This window comes from Acanthochromis polyacanthus, chromosome 13 (genome assembly GCF_021347895.1).
Source record: "Acanthochromis polyacanthus isolate Apoly-LR-REF ecotype Palm Island chromosome 13, KAUST_Apoly_ChrSc, whole genome shotgun sequence".
Classification (NCBI taxonomy): domain Eukaryota; kingdom Metazoa; phylum Chordata; class Actinopteri; family Pomacentridae; genus Acanthochromis; species Acanthochromis polyacanthus.
In genome coordinates, this window is record NC_067125.1 from 38,625,485 (window position 1) to 38,648,586 (window position 23,102).

Consider the following 23,102-nt stretch of genomic DNA (forward strand, 5'->3'; position numbering starts at 1 on the left):
ACATTAAAAACAGAAACATTGTTACATTCTTAACAGTACGATAACTGATCCTAATGCTGTGCAGAAGAACTCCGCTTTAGCAGTGCTGACTGGCAGCTGACATGAGCTGTATCAGTCCTTTAAACTGTACCTTGATGTATAAAGCTGGTCATATATTGTTAAAAATACAGGCACAAGATAAACACAGTCAGCAAATCTCTGTTTCCAGTGAGGACGTTAAAGGACAAAGCTATGAGGTTGGAGCATTCTCTTGTTTTTGAAACACATATTGCCAATATGTCAAGAGTTGTTTGGACTGTAACATGAATTTACTCAGCAGCTTTATTCTCTCTTCTTGTTGCTGAGTCTGTTCCTGTGGGCCATCATCCATCTGTATTATTTGATATACATCTAGCTGCATACATTTTTGAGCTAAGTAGTCACAAAATAGTGGCAAGCACAGATGAGACTGACACAGATGTGCAGGTTGCTACAAAAACACACAAAAAATCTTTCTAGGATGAAAAAAAATACTACTTTTAGATTTTTTTTTGGGACAGATTAAACAAAGAAGGTATAATGTGATCATTTATAAGACAGCTGTTTCTACCTCTCTGAAGTCTTCAGGCTAAACTAAGCTGTTACCACCTCCTACATACTGACAGACAGGAAGTCTCATGGTCAGGTTAGGAAGCCTTACAACTTCAGGTGGAAAACCAACAAGCTTCTCAGGCTGTGCTTCTCCATGTAAAGAGCACAAGGTTAAAAATTTAACAGCTCTTGAAGAGAAGAAAAGTAGGACAAAGAGGGAGTCAGGTCAAGCTGCAGAGAGACGAGGCAACCGGGAGAAGATTTGCAAGAAGGCTGAGCTGAATTTTAGATTTGCGTCCAAGCCTGACTGCTCTGGGGGGTGGATAGGTGGTGGGCTGTCATGGTGGGGCAGCTAATGCTTTAAGTGGAAGACAAATGAGGCAGGATGCTGAAAGGTGGGGCTGCAGTGGGAGGGAGGGAGGGGTGTGGCTGGAAAAGGAAGAAGATGCCAAAACAGAGAGAGGGATCCCTGCTGTGAGGGTGTAGCCAAGGGGGGAGATGTACAAGTGTCTCTTATTGTCTCATGAATAAAATATACATAACAAACAGCTCAATGGAGTATTGGCATTGTGCAGTGAAGCAGAGGAGAAACGCTGCAGCAGAAATAGCTCAGAGACAGACCATGGAATTTATATAAGGCATCTAGGGATACATGCATGACACAAAGAGAGATACTTGTGTATGTGAGGGAGTGTCGAGGAAGGAGAGTCAGAGCAGTGGAGGGAATGCTGAGGGAAGTGAAGCGTAATGGAAATAACAAGGGGTGAAGAGTAACATTCAACAGAGTGAGCAGAAGCTGTGTGATAGAGCTGCAAACCAACCTGGCACTGAATCTAAAGGCCCAATTTGTCAAATGTAAAACTTAAACAGACCATTTTAGTGTGGGGGATGATGTGTGAAAAGCAAACAAATGGTCAGTGTATGATGGGTTCTTATTACTTTGATCTACATCTTATATGTCTCGAGGTGCGTATGGTGAAGCTCCAGATCATATAAATGTTCGTGAAGTCTTTTAGTCTTTGAAACCATACTGTATGTTTGATTTCTCACAATGCCTGCTTTAGCCCAAACACTATAAATGAAAACATTAGCATATTCAAATATTACCCATACTGACAGCTGTGCCATCTGTGCAAGCTGGGAATGGGAGGAATCACACACTGAATAATGGGTCTGCAGAAATACTTAAAACCGTCAGAAATGACTCTATACAACGATGGCGTTTTCTCTAGGCAGCCATCTACAGGGTACTCACACAGTATATCTGCCATAAACATCTTTATCTTCACCAGTTAAACATTTAGAATAACTTAATTTAAAATCCGGCTGTGCACCACATGATAACATCTGCTTAAAATCCAGCTGTGCAACACATGACCACATCTGCTGAACTCAGTTTGACATTAATACTGTTCTCATTAATGTCTGATAACATATTAGCTGACACTAACTTGCTTAATTACAAAATGACCTGTTTATTATGACGCTTCATTGGAGAAATTTAATGATACTGAATATCTTAAAGCCAAAGATGTCAATCAGAAATGGCGGATGATTTAATCCTGGAAAAAAACTAAATGTTTCATGCTTCCGTCGTGGATGTTGAACCTTTTAGAGGTAATATTTCATTGCAGTTTGCTGGTTTTCAGGAGGATTACGCAAAAACTAAAAGGGACAATTTTCAGGAAACTTGGTAAAGAGATGGGCCATGGCCAAAAAAAAAAAAGAAAACCTTTAATTTTGTGGTGGATCTAGATAATTTTCTTTCCAAGTTCTGAGATATTGACCAATGCAGACATTTAGGCACTCCTGAATGCCTTTCTAGTTATTATTGCCTCAATTAACCACTGTGGATTTGAAAACAGTCAAATGTAGTGTGAGGCATACTGAAAAACATAACGTAGATACAGAGTACATAGTTACGTTGAAGTGGAAACAACCAACCCCAAAGAGCTTCATTGGACCCTTCAGGAGGGATTCTGCTGATTTGCAAACCTTCAGCCAAAAGATAAACTTATCAGTAAAATCACCTGGAGCAGCTTTTGTTTGGAAAACCTGCTGACTCCGAGTTCTCTGCAGCAGGTAGTTTAAAACCCTTTCCAATTAAAAAAGATCAAGTATGTAAGTTCCACAGCCCTATTTGTCAAAGCACCATTTCCACCATGTGGCAGCACTGACCTTTATTGTTGCGTCCTCAGAGGCCGACACCATGACGCTGAAGACTGGGTGGAAGATGACACGGGTGACTGGACTGCGGTGGCCACTCAGCGCGTACCTTTCTGGTGGGCGTGGGATCCACTCTTTGGGGTCACGCTTCTGACTTACGGGCCCACCCAGGGTGATCTCCTCCTTAGCTTCATTCAGTTTGGATTCAAGTTCCATCACCTGTCCAAAGTGCACAGGTACAAGTTAGGGGAGCGTTAAAAAATACGCACATATCTAGATGAGTACAGCAGAGGAGGGAATGCTTTTTAGACTGTCATGTTTGCTGGAATCTGTCTTTTAAACAAATTATTAAACAGCTGGGTCAATGCTTTACTTGGTATTCTTCCTGTTGGTGTTAAAAGTGGATTCAGCAGTAATGTCACGAACTGTTCACAAGACTACAATCCCCACAAGCATTCTTTGAGCAGGAAAAAAAAAAAAAATCACAAACCTTCTTTTGTAATCTGATAACTGAGGTCCATTTTTTTTCCAAAAGGCCAGCATACTTCTTATCCAATTCTTCATTCTGTGGAGAAAAGGGGGAAGGGATATCAGCCAAACAAGCAAAGAAAGCCAATCAAAGTCGTGGGCTCAGCATAATCGGTGAGGTCTGCGGGAGGGGGGCCAGCTGGAGTAGCATGTTGAGGTCTTTGGTTATAGTAAGAAAGAACAAGGAATTATTTACACACCCCTCACAGGCCAACACTGACTGCCAGACAGTGCCAACCTACTGTACAACTCACATGCATACTATACGCACATAAACACACACCCTAGTCCTAATCCTTCTCACGCAAGCTAATCTCCTGCAGACAAGAAAGGCTTAGGCAGCTTACAGCCACACAGCCGGTACAGGAGGCAGCGGTGGAAGTTAACTTGTGGTAGTCCTGGCAGACTGAAGCCCGATTCCACCTGCAGGCTAATGCCTTGAACAGGCCATTGCCTTTTACATAATGGACTTCATGGCACAATCTGTTTCTTATTGCCAAGAGAAAACACAAAACAATGCTGTGGGATGTCTTCTCTGTTGCTACTTAGAAACCAAATATAAAACTAGCAATTATTTTAATGAGAAAACTGTTCAGTCTACTACATGTCAGAAAATCACAAAATATGTCCACAAGACTAAGAGGATGAAGAATCAGTTGTCAAAACTGTAGTCGATCAAATGACTAAATAACAACACAAAACCTAATTGGTTAATTCTCTAGGTAATTCATGAAGGTCTTTGACTGACTAGTCTTGTTCAACAATACAACAAGTCAAGAATCTATTTTAAAATGTTGAAAGGAACCATTTTATTTTTCCTACACATTTTTATGAAATCCAATTAAATACACAGAAAAAAAACAACAAGAAAAGATTCTGAAACGTTGCCTTGTTTAGCCTTATTTTAACACACAATACAACGGTTCTGGTGCCACGGTATATCCATGCCTCAAGGGTGCTACTAGCTATCAAAGCATCAAAAACCCACATTGACAAACATCCATGGGTGTCAGTGAGGGAGAAAATTAGCGTTGCGCTCCAATTTCACAGCTACTTCCTGAGCCTCGGCTGGAAACAAAGCAGACATCCTTGAGGTGTGGAGAGGTGCAGGCAATAACGATGCCTATATTTAACACTTCTGAATGACAAGAGGTGATTCCTATTAGGAGCAAGAAGTGTTTAAAAGAAAAAAAGAAAAGGGAGACAAAGACATGTACTAAGACACCGTGGAGAAATATAGGAGAGAGAAGGAGAGCAGGGAACCCAGTTTGGACAAGTCTGCAATCATCTAATCTGCCATCTGCCTGGACTCCAACCCACACAAATACACACAGACACACACACACAAAATGACAAGTGCCAGACTCCATTGCAGCCTGCCAGCCTGTTGGCAGTGGGCAATAAACATGCACATATGTGTGTGTTTGTCTGTGCATGCAGGTATGTACATTTTCATCTCAATGGGCAAGAAAAAACTAGAGCATGACCTCTATTAATTATTCCTACGAGTGCACACATCCTGGCAAAGCATTAACCTTAAACCACTACTCTAATCGCCACAAAGAACCAAGGTGAAGAGCATTTAATTCACAATTAAAGAAATTAAACTACATTCAGACACACAAACCATGGGTAAAGAATGCCTCACAATGTGGTCTTAGGAAAACGGTCCTTAAAATCACTTGGCTGTCTACCACTGTCCTACCAAAGTGAGTGTGGCCGAGAACTAATACCCAACAGGGTGCACCGATCCCTCTGTGCCATTCATCTATTATTCAGCCTGCTTCCAAAGGCCTGCCACATGGAGAACGACTGGGAGAAGAACGGGTAAAGACACCAAGGAGGCAGGGGAGGGGTGTCACATGAAGGTAATGTGAAAGAAAAGATGCTACAAGGAGCAGAAGAGGGAAGCGTGACATGAAAAACTGCCTCAGATGAAAAGGGGTCCAGATAATAAGTAGTAAGAAGCCACACATGAGGAACAGTTTTACAGTGAGCTCTGGAGCTCCCGAAACCTAAGAAGCAAAGGAATTACCGTACATTTTTGGAACAGCGTTTGTTGTATCATTATAATCTTTATGAACATGGGAATTACCGACACAGTTTCAGCTGATTTAACTGTATTGTATTTCTATTGATTCTATATTATTAAGAGTAGGCTTAATAACAGCAACATTCCTCTAATTAACATGAAAATAATTAGGAGGAAAGGTATGAAAGAGCAAATGGTCAACATATTATATTAGGTAGGGCTGAAGAAAAACCAGCACGCTGCCATATTTTGGTGTCAAACACAAATGTTGAGGAGGTGGAATCTAATTAAAGGTATTTCAATGCAATTTGCTGTTTTTTACGAATGGTTATGCAAAAACTGAAAGGGCCAATTTTCAGGGAATCTGTTGGAGCGATGGGCCACGGCCAAAGGAGGAACCCATAATATATTAGTGTGGGTAGGCTAAGTAACAGAAACGCTCCTGAATTACATGAAGGAAGACATAAAGAAAGGTATAAAATAAACGAGAAGAGCATGGCTCCGATTTAATATTACGTGGTGCTGCAGACAAAACAGAATGCAGTTAAATTTTGGTGTCATGCGGGAAATTTGAGGTGAAGGAAAATGCACTCAGTGGTCACTTAGTCATGAACATTACAAGAAGTTTGGCCTCATTTCTAAACAACACGATTTAACTAACACACCCATGACAATAAATTGAAGATTATATGCAACATAAAAGTAGATTACAACAACAACACTTGTACTGAACTGTGCTGTATTGTGCAAGTGATCCCAACAGAGTGGCCAATGAGCGTGTTAAAACTGTATTTAACCCCAACTGATTCTCATGTCATCACAAAGCAAAACCAGTAATATAGAAAAATTATATATCACAGTGTGGTACTGCAAATGCAATATTTGCAGGTGAATGAAAGCTCCCCTCAAGATCAGTTAGCAGAAGCATGGAGCACAGACCCCCTAATCAGACAGAGCTTCCTAATTGGCTGCAGGTGCTCCCGGGCACACTTGTGAACATGTTGACAAAAAGGGGAAGTAAAGTGGAAATTAAGGCATATTATTTGTATAAATTGGTCTGATTGGCTGTGCGGATGCGTGTGTCCACCCTCACTCTACTCACATTATCTAATTCCGCCTCCTTCTTGAAAGTGGAATATGCTTCTTCATATCCATTGGAACGTAGATAATCAGCTATCGCTCGATTTCTGAAACAGACAAAGAGGAACCATAATTAGTTCTCCTGATTAGCAGACAAGATAGTGGTTAACATTCCTCGAGGAACATTGTGCGTAATGGAGCTGTATTCAACGCTGCAAAACAAAGACAGAAAATGAGCACGTTCAGGAAAAGTGCCAGACAAAGATGTAAATTTAACACGCTTTTCACACATTCAGAATGTTATCACACTATATAATAAAAATGCTTTGCATGCACAAATGCAGTCCAAACAGTTAGCACCACCTAAAACAATATATACAGACTCTCTCACATACACAGACACATTCACAGTCGAGTCTGCCCATTTGACACAAATTGAGAACACATCTGTCAAGCTATTATAATGAGCTCTTGTTGCTGTGGGCAAATAATGGGAATGGACGACTCCCCATGGTGTAGATATGGGGGAAATGAGAGGTAGTGTACATCCCACCATCACCCACACACACAGACAGAAATGAGAATAATCCCTGTGAACTCTACAAGCTTCTGGCTACTGATACTTGACTCCAATGCATCTCCTTTCCAGGCTTGAGTTTACAGACAAACACAAGCGGATTTTCAAAGACACCAGACCTTTCAGAGAGCCGACACAAAGGTGGTGTGGAAGGTAGCAGCAGAGAATAACAGCCCCACTATTTCAAATATGTGAAGAGAGATGGCCAGATAGGACAGACAATAGACTAGACAGGCAGGACTGAAAGCGAGGAGAGAGGAAGCTACCTTCACTCTTCCCGTTTTTGTCTCCTGAGCTGCTATTAGGGAAACCCACAAATCTCTATTGCACACGCAGTCACCACAGACATTCACATACATGCATATATAAAGGTCTGGTTTACGACTGCAGCCTCAGCAGCAGTTCAATTTACCAGGAGTTATTAATGAGGTTCAAGTCAGTTAGTCTCAACAGTTCAGGCTTTTATTCTCTGTCTAATTAAGTTCGCATGAGGCTGCAGAAAAGTGAATTATTTATTCTACTACTTTTTTCCCACCAAGATGTTCCACTTAGTGTGAATACAGTTCATAAACTCTAGTAATTCTGTTATTGTCAGTAGAGTGAGGCAAGACTTTAATTTAGGACTGGGCATAATTTAATATAAGCAAATGTCAATTTTCAGTCTAACAAAATTATTACATTACAAAATTATTGTTTTACAAAATCACATTTATTTAATTTTTATTAAATACTGTATGTCATTTTCATCAGATACCCCAGTTCAGTCTAACACAAACTAACACAACCATTTTTCTAAAAAGTCTGCTTTTATGAAGTTCCAAACTGAACATTAAAAGCATTTCAAAGACGGTTACTGCTGGGGATGTTTTACTGGATTGCAGTAAATTTTTTCAGGTCTAATAAAGCCACTCAATGTATGTTTGCAGCCTTCTGACATATGGATATAGGTAAAATAGTCTTTTTTGTGATAGTGATTACAGACATGTCATCCTATATCTGCAATGTCTACATCTTCATAAGCATCTATTAAAGTGTATTGGCAAAGCTATTTGCATCGTTCATGTAATATAGACTTTCATAATGAACACATAGTAACTGGGTTGCAGTATGCAAATAGTCAGGAATAACAAAGGCACCATCTATTAATGCCATGTTAATTTACAGAGAAATTTCACACATTTTAACATTCAGTTTATGCTAACCTGGCTAGCATGGTTTAGCTAATCGTCGACACTAAAGCTCCAAAGTTGGACATTTACATGCATGTCCTGCATGTTGTCAGGACCCAAATTCCACTTAGACCGCATGACTAAATACACTAAACTCCAAAGCTTGAATGAGCATGGCTTGATTTGTGGAAACTGTAGTATGTTTTGCAGGCTACAGAGTTTGACCGATATGGTCCCTGATGTTTTGACTTTGGCCATTCTGTTCCATCTCTTCTGTGAGCATCCCAGAAAGTTTCAATGACCACACTGTGTGTGTTCCTAGAAAAGCAAATGCTAGAATTAATGGAAAAACTGAATTACAAAGGCAGAATAATTACTTAGAGAACGCAAAGAGAATTAATTCATGAGTACCTGGTAAAAATGTTCTTTTCCTCAAACATGAATACAATATTTTCTTGGCCCTCCAGTGTTTGTGCACACCATTAATGCCAGGAGACGCCAGACAAGCTGTCAGGCAGGCAGTGCTTTGAGGTGCCAATATGAAGGGGGTGGGGGTACAATCTGTCAGCCCAGCCTGTGCCCCCTGCGCCCTCTCGGTCAGTGTTGAGCACTGAAACCCCCTTCTCCCTCTGCCCACCTGAATCCCCATGACAACAGGAGCAGACCTTATTACAGCTCAAGGTTAGCAGGAGGTTATCTACTCTTCTGACAGCCTGCTGCAAGTCTTGAAAACTAGCAAGGAGGGCCGAGGTGTACCAGCGTGTCTGAGAAAGCGTATAAGCAGGTGAAGGAAGCCAAGGTACAAAGGAAGCTTTGATGTGGGGTGTGTGTTTCCACCACCACCAAACAAAAAGAGAATATCAGTACAGAATATCAGGAAGAATACAAGCCAACTCCCAATACCAGCTACAAGTCACAAAAGTCATTCTTGCTGTCAGTTTTATCATCATCATAATATATGTAAACCACATGGTGGAGAGGTTTATCTCTGTGGCTCCAAAGGGGCAAGGTGATAACAGTGAATCATATTCAAAGTGTTTTTACATCATATATAAACAATACAACCCTCCCACTAACGGTTTTTGTATGAACCAGCAAAGTCACACAGAAAAAAGTGAACGAAATGACGCTAATATTTATAAACACACATACTGCTGCAAAGCAGTGGACAAAAATAGAGCCACTGTGCTGAAATCAGACATCAACACAGAAGACCCACCACTACCCAACTCCCACTTCACCCTGGATTTGCCAAACAAACAAAACAAACACCAATGCCCAGTTTTCAATATGCAGTCCCCAACGACTGCGAGGAAAAAGGAGGAAAATAGCGGAAAAAGAGAAACTAATGTATACTAATGTCGACAGAAGGAGAGCAAACCAGCTGGTTTCTATGGTTACTAGCAGCCCACAGCTAGATGACGTGATGGGGAGATAGTGAGAAAGAGGGCAGGGCCAGTATGTGGACAGAGAGGACAGACAGAAGAGGAGAAAAAGAACAATAGATGGCCCAAAACCCTGTACTGTATCCTGACACTTTCTCTGCTTCAGTGAAATCAAAAGGCTTTCTCTTTGAGGACAGCACACTACTGATCACCGAAAAACTATTAAACAACTCCAACAGCAACGTCTGTTTGAAAGCACTAATCTCTGCATCATCAGGTGCAGCCTATGTGAGTCTCACGTGGGTTATATCAGTGCTATGGTCCATCAGACTCTGGTACAACACTGCTCTCTCATGTACCATAACCCCTTAATGGAGCGAGCAGGAAAGTCTGTGATACAGAGACAGGGACTGAATGTGGGAGAGAAGCATGACTTCATCCTTCTGAGAAGAGGGGTGAGTCAGCCATCCAGCACGTCCGTGACAGTGACATCATTTCCTCCATGATCCTACACATAATTTTACAAGGTAGCAGCAGTCAGTAACTCAGCCTCTGCCTACTGACTAACTTCACCACATTCTACACAAATGATGAAAATCTTACCATTTGTATTGACTTAACCATGTTGAAGATTACTGAAAAATACATCCAGCACATCTCACATGTTTCAAAACTGGGATAGCTGTACATAGAGTCATGGCTAGGCTGTTCTGTTTCAATGGTCATTGGATTATCCAACATTTTCGACTGTTGTTCAAGACTTGTGGCGTGACTATCAGCACACTTTAGTGATACAACTTGAAGTGGATGGTTAAGCCAATCATATATTATAGTCCTGAGTGATATGGTGATAGTGATATGTACAGGAAATAGACATTCCATTAACAGAATAAGAAAACAGTTTGAGAGAATGTTTGATGGTTTTATCTGAATGCATCGGATCCAAACTGCTATGAAAGCACTAAACAAAGAGGCAAAGTTCTGCTGTAAAGACAAAGCATGTTCCCTCGCTGGTTCATAACCAGCCCATCATACTCTGATAATGGAGCGTGCTGCCGTCCATCGCTCTCCGTGTTGGTTTACATGCAAGTCCCCTGAGGCCTGCTACTTTGCAGCTGCCTGGACTTCTTGCTGCCTCCATCTACATCCACAAACTTCCTCTGGTGGGCACTGGTGGTTGCCACTGCAGGATGGGCTTCACGGTCAAAAAAACACCACGACCGCTTGCCCCCCACCACCTTCCCCTAAATGATGAAGTCCCAGTGGCCTGCTGTGAGGGCTGACAGACTTTATGTTGGGGTGTGTGGAGGCCGGTTCGGGTAGCTGTCCAGTGACACCTGATCCAGATCAGCCAATAGGAACCTTAACAGGTCGCACTCCATGTACCCCCAGGTCTTACTTGCAGTCTTTATTTAATGCATATTTAGGTGAGATCATTCATTTATTATTATTGGTTTTTATTTATGTGTGTAAATGTATTAAATGTGGGGTTTTCATTGTTGTGTTGGCATTAATTTTATGATATGTATACCTTGATAAACAGCTTAAAGGTTTTTTTCTCTGGTCTAAAATAAAAATAGGTTATTAAAAATAATCCATAACTATAGACTGATATGAAAAGTGTTTTTCAGCTATATCACTTAGCCCTAATAACTTATCTGCAGTAGGAATTTCACTGCCAACAAACTCCAAGCTATGGCAACAAAAGAATTCCTTGTAAAGATAATAAGCCCCCTCCTTACCCCCAGAAAAGAAACCAATACATTACATTTTTTGCCAATATGAACTTAGTGATGAATACTCACACCAACCCCATACAAAAAGGACTGTAACCAACTGTCGTTTCCATTATTTTAGATTAATGTGTGGTTGTCCATTTCATGCATTTAAATGCCCAATTATTGCAGATTTATTGACTAGCAGAGCACAAAAATTAATCAGGCAACAAGCACTCTCTTGTCAAGCCACAGATTATGATACATTTAACTAACAACACATTATGCATATAGCACTCCCATCAGCTGCATGTTGCCTTGCCAGGCCATTTCCCCGCTGCCATATATCAGTCTACAGGCACAAACCTAAAGGAACGTTTCTAGACCAGACTACATATGAGCCTGCTTTGCTTTTTAAGGCTGGTGATAATTCTTTAATAGGTGCTGGCTCACTTTGAAAAAAACCTTGGTATGTATAAAATTATATTTTATGGATTACTTCACAGGCACATATCACATTCTATGGTTTTTCTTCAAGCAGACTTTAGAACTCTTTGCCACACACTGTTTGACAACAACTGTATGACCAGCACTCAGTGTGGCTCAGCAGAGCTTAAGATTTTCTGGCAGGCTGACTGTGCTCCAAAAAGGTGACAGAGGTTGTGCCAACAGTTGGTCTGTGAGATGATAACCACTGTGCAAACATTAGTGGATGAGAGGCCAGTACTGTGCAGTGATGCAACCAGGGTCTCTGTTGAATTCTCATATTCAAGTAGCATTGCCACTCGCAATACACAATAGTACAGCTAAGTACTGCTAAAGAATGATAATGACGTAAAAAGACATAAAGAAGCTGATTTCACTTTTGTGTAGTGTGGGGCTGTATTCGTGCTCTACTGCACAAAATTAACTTTACCCAAAATATTTTCCAAATTCTTTACTTTTTAGGTTCATGTAAGAAATGGGCAATGCACAAATGTCATTCTTTCATTTCTCAAATTCTAGAACTAAAGGAGCAGGGGATCATTTAGAGCTGGTATGAACAAAAGCTTTCAATGTACCAAAAGCTGGCATTTGTTTGGACTTGATGGAAACATCTGAAATCGAGCAAGGACAGAATTTTTTTCAAGCCTGACAACTGAAGGAACCACAAGATGTAGTACTACTACTAAATCAAACTTTCCCGCTTTAGCAAACATGTCCAGGATGGCCATGCCACAAATTTTTGCAGAACATAAAGTACCACTCCTGTTAAAAAGGTTTACTATGTGAAAACAACAAAAGGCATATTCTGCGAAACAGAAGTTGCGTACAGAAAGGTAGGCTGGTACAGAGCTAAATTAGCCTAACGGCTAATATCTTCTCATGGAGAACTTGTCAACAGAAACAAAAATCATACGACAGGATTGCATAAGTACCCAGTCACAGCTGGATCTCTGTGAAAACTGTAACTGATCTACTATTTCTCTTGCTTGACTGATAAAGAGGAGCTGCAGGACTTGGCTACTGAGAAATGAAGCATGCCACCTGAAGGCAATCACCACCCAGATCAACAAGACTATTAATCAATTACATCAATTTAAAAGGGGGAAAACGACTAGAAATGCCCTTCACTTGATTTCCAACTTTTTTTTTCCCATCACAAAGCCTCTTAAAAGAGTGATTATCATAATGCAGTTGGCGTCATTCTGAAACAGGTATCTAGTAGAGAAAAAGGCAGTTCACTTTCATATAAATTAAGAGCATTGCAGTGGGGATCAAGCCTTAAGCCAGGAGGAAACTTCAAAGGCCAAACTCCCCCTCACTGGGATTCACAGAAAAGAAAAGGTCCAACCAGCAATGTCTGTTCACTAAATAGAGACTTAATACAACATTGACTTTTTTTCCATTATGAAGAGTGTGTGCGTGTGTATAGCAAGAGTTTAGGATCAAAAGCAGGCCTGAAAAACCTGCGACCAATTCTGCACCAAAATACACAGCAAAGCCACACGTTTTCTATAGTGGGTGTGTGGCGTGTGTACATTTTCTGTCACATGGTGATGATGGAGCTTTGCTGACTGAGCTGAAGCCAGAGTCAAATGTACTTTCCTTAATCCTATGAGGCCGTGTATCATTCAACCTTGGATAAACAAAGGATAACATGGAGAGTAAAACAAGAAGTAGAAGAAGAAGGAGCTTCCAATTTCACAATGAGAATGTTTGTTTTTGGTTCAGCAATTTCTACTGTGGTAAAAATATTTTTTCAAAATATCTGTGATTGTATTAATGCTATTGTATAAATGAGAATGGCTTCTTTACATTGCAATAAAACGTGCAATAACATGATCAGGGGTTATACAGGATTAGGGATGCAGCTTTTTTTATTCAGTCCAAAGCCTAAAGATATTCAGTTTCCCCTTATACAGAACAAAGAAAAGCATCACATTTTCAGGGTTGATATGAACATTTTTACAGAAAACTGACCCGAATTGAACTGATTATCCAAGTAGTTGCTGATTTTATCCACTAATTAGTAAATTAATCAACTACAAGCTGCTACTCTACAATGACTACACATGCACTATCCAACACACACAGTAATGAAAAAGGACACACAATATAAAGTCAGATAACCACTGAAAACTCAAATGTGCAGCATTTTCAGTTCTCTGCATCCGGTAGACTGGCCCCATTCTGTATTTATATGTGGGGGGCAGTTACTGACTGATATGGCATGATGGTGGAGAAAACATGGATTGTTACCATGCCAGCCCATCTGTGTGTCAGTCCCGGGGCAAAAATCAGATCCACATTGCTGATAGACCCCCTGTAGATACACCCAGCCGTGATCAGTACACTGAGCACCAAGAGAGGGGCTGGGGAACAGACCATCAAACAGAAACTGTCCCTGTGCCAGCAACAAATGCCTGTATGCAACCTTCACTCCCTCCACTCAGGAGACACCTGTCATACTCCAGCACCGAAGTCCTAGCACAGATACATGGCAGCTATTTGAATTACTGCATCTATGAATCCAATTTGGGCAGAATAAATTGCAATCAGTTCAGTTAATGAACAAGGTACAAGCTTTGGCCTTAAATCCACAAATCTGGCCACTGACACTTGAATCTGACAATTCTATTATAATTTAAAGTCGGCAAGTGCAAACCTACACCAACTGAAAAGACACTGAATCAATATCCATATGAATTTTTGCTGGTATAGCTATATTTGATTTAGAGCATCCTTTTCTGGGATGGGTAAAATGTAACAAAAAAAGTTAAAGTTAATGAAAGTCTGACCTAAAGAAAACTAGTGTGCAGTTGATGTATGCTGATGTTTCTAATCACATAACACTAGGGCCATTTTTAACCTTCTGTTTCACAGAAGGTGTTGTACTGTCTGTACTACAAAGCGGTATGTTTCAATTTGTGTGCAAAATCCATTGTTTTTTTGTAGAACATCATTAGTCTCCCTGTGCATCAGATGCAACTGCTTTTTGTTCTCTCTCTTTATGACGCTAGCATCACCTAATCTATTATTTCTCATAAGCCTTATCAATATTTTTAAAATACCTATTTGAACCACTGATAAATTACATAATTCACATTTGTATGAACACAGAGATATTAGAAGACTCATATCTGGGCAGGTAAACATGATTTTGGTTCTGGCACAGAAAAACAACCAGTGATGTGAGCAGATGTTCTTTGCCCAAGTAAACTCCTTAAACCAGAGCTTTCACTGCCTATGGCACTCGTTTAAGTCACCTCCACATCTTTGAATGGCAGTTCATCCGTTACGTCAAACCACATTCACAGCCAAGGGACGATAGAAAAAGAACAAAAATCACATGAACCGTCTTGTTGCCCAAGACACGAAGGAGGCCTCCAGGTCTTTCAAGGGAGCAGATAGATTGTGTTCTGTGTCTATTTTTACGACATGCTGCCGGGGATAATCCCCCTGAACCTTGAAAGAAACACAAACGTGCTTTTCATTGGCTAAAATAGGCACAAACAGTTGTTATGAAGATGCTGCGCAATCACATCATCTGACTGTGGTGCTGACACAGTGGAGACAAAGATTATTTCTCTTGTTAGGATATGCTGTACCACACTGGGGTAAGAAAACCGTTATATTGTTTTTCAAGCAGGGATTTACCAGACTCAGAATTTTGACAGTCAAAATCGGATTTGGCTGTTCGATACAAAGGATTTGACTTTTCATTTCTTTATTTCCTCTGGCAGTCACAACATCCATTGGCATGAGTTTTGGTGGTGGTTTCAATTAGGGCTGGGCGACATGACCAAAATTTTATATCCCAACATAGTTATTTTATATCCCGATACGATATACATCACGATATAGCATATTTTTGGTAAATTCAATGAATGAATGGGACCGCGCAGCAGCATACCTTACAAAGTACAGTAGTCTGATCCTTGTCGGTCTTTTTAAATCCAAACCAAGCTGAAGAAGAAAACATGATAGGCAGTTCAGCTCGATCGAGCGCACGATTTAGACGGTCGCCAGGTCGCCATTTGCGACGTTGTTAGTCGCAAATGGCGACCTGGCGACGCTCGATCGAGCTGAACCGCCTATCATGTTTTCTTCATGGAGGCACCCACTTTGTATGATGTCATCAACCTCCCACGATTCCCGGTGCTCGCGGCGACCTGGCGACCATCTAAATCGAGCGCTGAAATACTGCCGCAAAGCGTGTTTTGCGACACTACGATATAAACGATAGGATCTTCACATAAAACGATAGACATTTTCTATCGTCCAGACGATATCTATCGTCATATCGCCCAGCCCTAGTTTCAACCACATGAACACAGACAAATGCAACAGAGTCCTGGGAACATATTTTTCACCATTTCAGAAATCTGTAAAAGACCGCTGCATACGATGCAAGGTTGAAACCGCTGGGCGTTTCAATTGTAGACATATAAAGTTGGGTTACCATATGGATTTGTCTGGCTTTGTATGAGACATAAATCAGTTCACTATATTCAATATTTATTTCACTGTAATGTGAAAATGGATAAACAAAGTATATCATTTAAAATGAGCTCATATTACCGCATGTTAAGAGTAACCAGTACCAACTTAACAATTTCCATTGTTTTGCTATATTCTGTGTTGTTGCATAAGTGAATAGTTTAAATTTGACTGTTGTCCTTCAAAGGTTCAAAATGTCACAAAACTTCATATTTTTCCTGAGTCGGGGTTACATCAAGCCTAGTTTACCAACCAATCAACATCAGGTCAGGTTCTCTTATTAACCACCAGCCTATATTCTCACACATGGAGTCTTTTAATTGCAAGCACAGCAGCTATCCCTATATGAATATATGAATACATCTATGACTCCCCTTAATTATATTTCCTCATTGAAACATTATCCTTGAACATTTTTTTCTGCATTCATAATACATGTACTGACTAAAATTAACAGATGACTCGACTCAGGGGTCGTATCTTTGTCAATGATAAGGTGAATATATGCTGGAAAAACAAAAACTATAAGTAAGGACTAACTGCATTGTCTTGCTTTCTGTTGGATTACTTTTCACACTTTTGATTTCATGGAAAAAAACATCACATTTTAAGGCCAAAAACATTTGCACACAGCAAAATTAGAGACTCCCTGCAGCCACCTGACTGCTCCAGGCAGTTCAAGTTAAAAAAAAAAAAAAACGTTAAAGAAGGGACAGCCAAATGCAATGGGAACAAAATCTATTTGTTTGCTGCCTGATGGTAAACAAGGCCATGACAAAGAAAGGAAGGGGCCCAATGAAAAATTAGTGTGAATAGCAGACAGCCATCCGGTCACTGTTCCCATTACCCCCTCTGTCTGATTCAAAATGGGACACTCGGTTTCCAAGCGGGCTTCCCAAAATGAGACTGAGTGAGGAAATGAGATCTTAGGGGCATTTCAAGGCCGCATCAATGAGAGCGCCAACTGAGCCAAGCGACATCTCCAACTGGTGGAATGCAACAGATGCTTGAATGTGACTCAAGTGGTCCCAAACCAGTTTCCAGTAAGCTTTGGGGGCAGAGACTTGTGCAACAGAGGAAAAAAAGAGGGCTGGGGGGCAGTAGATGGGGGGTCCTGGGAGCTTCCTCTGAATAGCAAATAGCATAAAAGATTAGCATTCCAATAGACCTCTCCATACCAACAGACCCCTCCCACAGCCCTAATCACAGAAAAACACTGAAACATTGTTAGGAATGCTGAGAGCCTTGTCATGTGAACGTTGGAGCATTTCTCAATGACAGTGCAAGACAGGGATGAAAATGACAGTCAATACCACCTAAAGACACAGGCAAATGTCTTTACCATAGTATCCTGTGGTTTTAACATGCTTCCCATGTGGAGAGGGATTTCTGAAGAGTAAAGCTCAGCAAGTTCATACAATTTCCTTCGTGTAACCTTGTATCTCACATTAAGATGCCTTAACTTTATATCCCCTGCCTCCGGGGTTAATTACCAAGCCCACAGACTAAGCAGAGCCAAACTGAGGCTCCCTCTATATTCGTCCTTCTCACATGCCTGGTATATACTACACGGCACATGTGCAGAATTTCTTTGTCCGTGTGCCACTTCTCTGCATGTGCCAGCTTTCAGACATGTTGGGCACATGGTTTCCCTGTTGAATCACAACAAGCACAGACTGCACGCACAGAGCAAATGCATGAACATTCTGGATCCCCCCTTTTCCTTTGTATGTAATGCGGGGGCAAAGGTTGCACTCTAAGCTTCTCCTAAGGTCACACAGGGCAAATTGTGAAGGCTAAACATTTTAAGGGGTAGGTAGTGTAGGTGGAACATCAATACATTTGTGCTGTAGGGCTTGGGGGAGCTTGGGAACCTTTAACCAGTCATTGATTCATCTCGAGGGGTACCGAGGAAAATAAAGTTACCAAATCTCGACGTTTAAACTGAACCCTGTGGTCAATACTCAACTTTCAGTAGAAGCAAGTTGTCTACCATCACACTAAAGGGACAACTGTAGCAGGTCTTCTTGCTTTGTCGGCTTTGAAAACAGTTTTAAAATATCAATAGTTTGCTTAGGCACAGGTGTACAAGCAGAGCTGACTGAAGCCAGCTCACATTAGTACTTTCACCAGACTCTCTCATGTCACTGAGAAGCTTCAAGAAACATGAGATTGAGATCAGCACTACAGCGATTCCATGTGCTTGGCCCCAACATCTGATTAGATGAACATCATGGGCTGCCACAGCCTGTCAACAAAAATGCCAGCAAGCAGCAGAAGAAAAGTGAATATCTACTGACTTTACAATTAGGGCTGGACCCAAATATCCCGAATATCTAAATATTCGTTCGCTACGGCGGTATCCGGATATTAATTTTAGTATCCGAATATTCGCCGCCGCCCCCCACCCCCACCCCCGTCGGATGGAACTGGGCAGAAATAATATGTGGCGTTACTGTCTTCCCTCCGCCTTCGGCCCACATCAGATCAGCTCGTTGTGTGATCACATAAACATATACACATATGTTATGGAGAGCCCTGGTGCTATCAGGGTAAAACACACCATCCTACCTACTGTAACATCCGCAAATAACTCAAAGAAATGACTACTCTGAGCACTGACTTACTTCAACTTATGTTTTTATAATATGTCTGGCATAGAACAAATAACTTAAACAAAATAGACAATCTAATTTAAACTACAATGATTAATAGAGCCAAAGAACATAAACTGATATTGGTAATCAACCATTTGATGAATTTATTTTCCAAGTAAACATTCCTGATGATGTGCCAGTTTTTTTGTCCTAAAGTGACAGATAATTTAATAACCTTGGATGTTCAAGGATTGGTCGCCTAAAATAAGCAGTTTGATGATGCCATCTTAGATTTTAGGACAGTTCATTTTTATATTTTAAGGACAGAACAATCAATCAAGAAAATGATGAGCCCATCAATAGATAATAGCATTAATTGTTAACTGCAGCCCTAAGTTGAATATTGCTCTTCACTACTTGGGAAAACACCTTGCCTTTCAAGAAAGGCACCTAAATGTATTAATTCTTTCAAAGGTGTACGCTCAGGAAGTATCAGAAGAAAATGGCCGCACTACGCAGTTGTGCAGGTGTCTGAAACAAGTCTCACTCCTTGAGGCAACAGCAACAAGCAACCTATGGTGAATAAATCCATTAGTTTTGAATCTGACATGTTCATATCATAGCCATACGCTATGAAAAGTTTCTTGACAACTTACAGTTCATCTCGTTGCCGTTGTGACAGCACCATGGTGATGGGGCAGTGTGGGCGGGGCCGGGAGGGATCTGTTGGTAAAAGGTGAATCTTGTGCAGCTGCTGCGCTCTCCTCAGTCAGGAGATGAGCTGTGCTGATCCGAGCAACACGGGCGAGGACGAGTAGTGTACTCCAATGGCAGGTAGTTGGTTCTGTCCAGACAAAGACTCAGATTGAGAGGAGGGGAACGCAGGAATCTGCCCCCCAACTGGCTGACTCCAGGGACAACAGAAGTGGAGAGCCTGCAGACCAGTCACCAGCCAAGTCTACACTGCATCTAGAGAGAGGGGAGAGAGAAAGGGAAAGTCAACATTAGGTATGCATGACCGATAACATGAAGAGTGGGTGGGGATGAAAATGTTTGTAGCCCAGAGGAGAACTGCATCAATGTTTGCACCAGTTTATACAACGATAAAATGGATGAGACGCTGTCAACAATGACAGAGGAAAAGACAGAAATATAAAACAACTGAGTTTTACTGTCTACAAGAAAAAAATGTGCTTCCTATAGCCAGGCTTTGACAGCACTATACAGCAAATGAAAGAAAGCATAAAGCAATAAATAAGATACTTCCTTTAATAACACCTCTTTCATCTTTTATATGCCCTCTTTTTAGCTTCTTTCACAATCTTTCACGCCACCAGTCTGACCTGAGAGCACTGGTCTGCTCTTGCAGCAAATGCCTCCCTCCATGTAGATACAAGAGCTGACCCACATTCTCCGAGCAACGTACTTCTCCTCCCAGGTTGCCAACAGAAAAGAAAAACAGGACAGCCAAGTGAGCTCGAGTAACGGCTGTGCTCTTGTCAAATTCCCCTGACCCTATCTTCCCATTGTGAAATCGCCTTAAGAGCTAGCTGGCTGATGACACAATGAAGTATCTATGACCGTTTGTGTCGATAAAAAAAATTATCAGTGTTAGCGTTTTATTATCAGCAACTGAGCATTGATGCAAGGTATAATAAATGACAATACAATGTGATGCAGCCAACAATTATGTGATCAAGTCTTTTTCCACACTGCATCGTGCTCTTCAAAAACACTTTACCAAAGCAGGTACCCACTAGAATAAGCCTCTTAGTCTACTGGGACCAGCCTGACTAAATCTTTGCCAGACCATTAAACAAAAGGTGCAAACTAAGCCAAATTACTTTTTCTATTGACCTGCACCCAAATGACAAAATTACTGCAAGGCAGACATCCAGACACATGTACATGAGACAATGTGCGTTACGCATGAGATCTACTGCACAGGAAAGGGACAGTGAAAGAAACAAGCATGTGTCTAGAGTATTCATGAGGATTGCCAGCATGACAGGAAGCTGTAATGAAGGAAAATTCAACATTCCTCACTTCAGCTGATGATGCAGCAGTGACATTACCACAAGGGAATATTCCTCTTATTCACTCCTGCTTTAGTTTGCAGAAAAAGAGCACAGTAGCTTAAGGCTGCAGAGGTAACATTGAGCTACCAGGTGCAGAGTCCAGAATTATAAATTCTAAGTAGTTTAGAAAGTGTGTTTTCTTACTTATTTGCAAATCTGACACTTTGACATTGCTGTGAAACTGTTCAACAAGAAGCATCCTGATGTAGCCAACAGCTAACCTCTGGACCCTGATGTCACCACCTGACAGCAGTCCAAATGTCTGTGTGTGGATTACAGCATGCTGTGGGTTTCTGGCTGATGCCCAACAACTGTGCTATGATTCAGGGTCACAACACTACAACAACATAGTAAGGCAATGGTACTGAAGCTAAAAATGGCTCCCATGAAAACTCCACATACAAAAAGCCCATTATAGGCATGCGCCAATAACAACCTGTAAAATTGCTCTCGTGTGTGAAAATGAGGTCATCTACTATGTATATATTGATACTTCTCTCTCTGCTGCTGACAGTTGTGATCGCTGTGTGTATCCATTAATGCGTTAGACTCCCCTCTCTGAAAATCTCATTTGCAGCTCCAATACTGAGCAAAATGTTTGCACAATCACATAATCAGGCTAATTGGCTCTGCACAAAATGTTGTGTCTTGATGGAGGGGGGATATGGGCTGCAGCGGCCGTGCATCTATAAATCTACTCGCTGATGGTATAATGGTAATGTGTCTTCCTCCCATTGATTCGCTTGTCTTTGTGTAGCAGCAGGAACTCTACAAAAACAGGGCCTTTTACAGTAATGTGCTGACTTTGAGAGATAGTGTTTAATTTGCTGATGAGTCCCAGCAGATCATCTGCTTGTAAAATGTCATATTTAACGAATAATGGACAATGTCCTCTGTTTTGATATTAGAATGCAGCAACTAAGTGCCAAGTCAAAACAGCAGTGAACCACACCCACTGAATCACCGTTTGTGGACAAATTCTATTTTTAATCAAGTCAAGCAAAATATACAACTGGATATTTTACAAATTAGGACCACCAAACACAGAACTTTATTCAAAACAGTCAGACCATGCAAACGCAACTGGAAACCCATGTTAGAAAACACGTGAGACGTTTTTAACAAAATGAGGTGATTACTGAAGAACCTGTTCAATACCACAGAAATCTGTGACGAACTACAAAAGTCTCAGTTTCGACACTGTCAGCAAATGTGAAACATCATCACTTTACAACCTGTCAAAGAACTGCAAAGATCCAAACTAAGCAGGCATTTGGTCAAAATGTAGGACATCAGACTACAGCAGAATATTGAAACTTGCATAACATCAGCCAAAAATGACAGACAAGGTATGTGTAGAACATTTTTGGACTACCAATGTGTCCATGTCTGAACAAAGGAACACGCCCTTGTGGAATGCAGTACAAGCAAATGAAAATAAAAGCAGCAGTATAACTTCTAATCTGAAAAAGTGTCCCAGCAACTTATCACAAAACATACCATCATAGCAATGTTGACAAAGCTGACAGTTATCACCCCACTGTCACATCTGAGTCATAGCTTTCTGCCAGCGTCATTATGTCATCATTTTCTTTTAAAAGCAAGCATCTCAAACAGCTGGAATCTGGAGCACCTTCATTTTCTGTTGGTGACTTCACCTCAACATCACCTGGTATGTGGGAATGTTATCCATGGCTGCCTTTCACAAACAGCACAGAGCACCATTAACCAGACGAAAGAACAATGGAATGCACAAAAGCAAAACTTTAAATGACGCAGTCGAGTAAAAAGAAATTCCTCATAAATTTCAGATGAAGATCACTTCATAAACTTGCAAATGAAAACAAAGCCTGCACGCGATCTGAACACTTATTTGCTGACACATTTAGCTGCTGAAGCCGGTGAATAGAGTAGAGATGAGGCGTTTCTTGGACAGTAAATATTTTTTGTTTCAGCATGGCCATCAACACTTTTTGCTAAATTTGATTAACAGAGTTTTGTGGCAAAATATATCATGAATTTATGGACATCTATGCAAATATTCACTCAGTGCACCACTGTGCTGTACTTCCTGGGTAAACATGGAGATTGTATTATCTGTTGTTAGCCTGTATGAAAGCCTGCCCATCACTATCATCCAGATTCTTGAAAACCAGATGACTGAAAGAATCATTCTCCACCTGTGATGAGACCTTAAAGAACATGGGAAAGAAACATCCTCT

At 40.9% G+C, this 23,102-nt stretch overlaps 1 protein-coding gene across 2 annotated transcripts in view; it reads right to left on the bottom strand.

The window, feature by feature from the left end:
- Nucleotides 1-23,102, bottom strand: part of LOC110956835 (lissencephaly-1 homolog) — a 39,166-nt gene that overhangs the window by 12,086 nt on the left and 3,978 nt on the right. For both annotated transcript variants that reach the window (XM_022202563.2, XM_022202564.2), the window contains exons 2-5: nt 19,459-19,771; nt 6,399-6,483; nt 3,227-3,301; nt 2,749-2,955 (exon numbers count right to left, since the gene is read on the bottom strand). In XM_022202563.2, coding sequence (XP_022058255.1) covers nt 2,749-2,955; nt 3,227-3,301; nt 6,399-6,483; nt 19,459-19,490 — 399 coding nt within the window. In that variant the 5' untranslated portion in view covers nt 19,491-19,771. The remainder of the gene's footprint in view (nt 1-2,748; nt 2,956-3,226; nt 3,302-6,398; nt 6,484-19,458; nt 19,772-23,102) is intronic.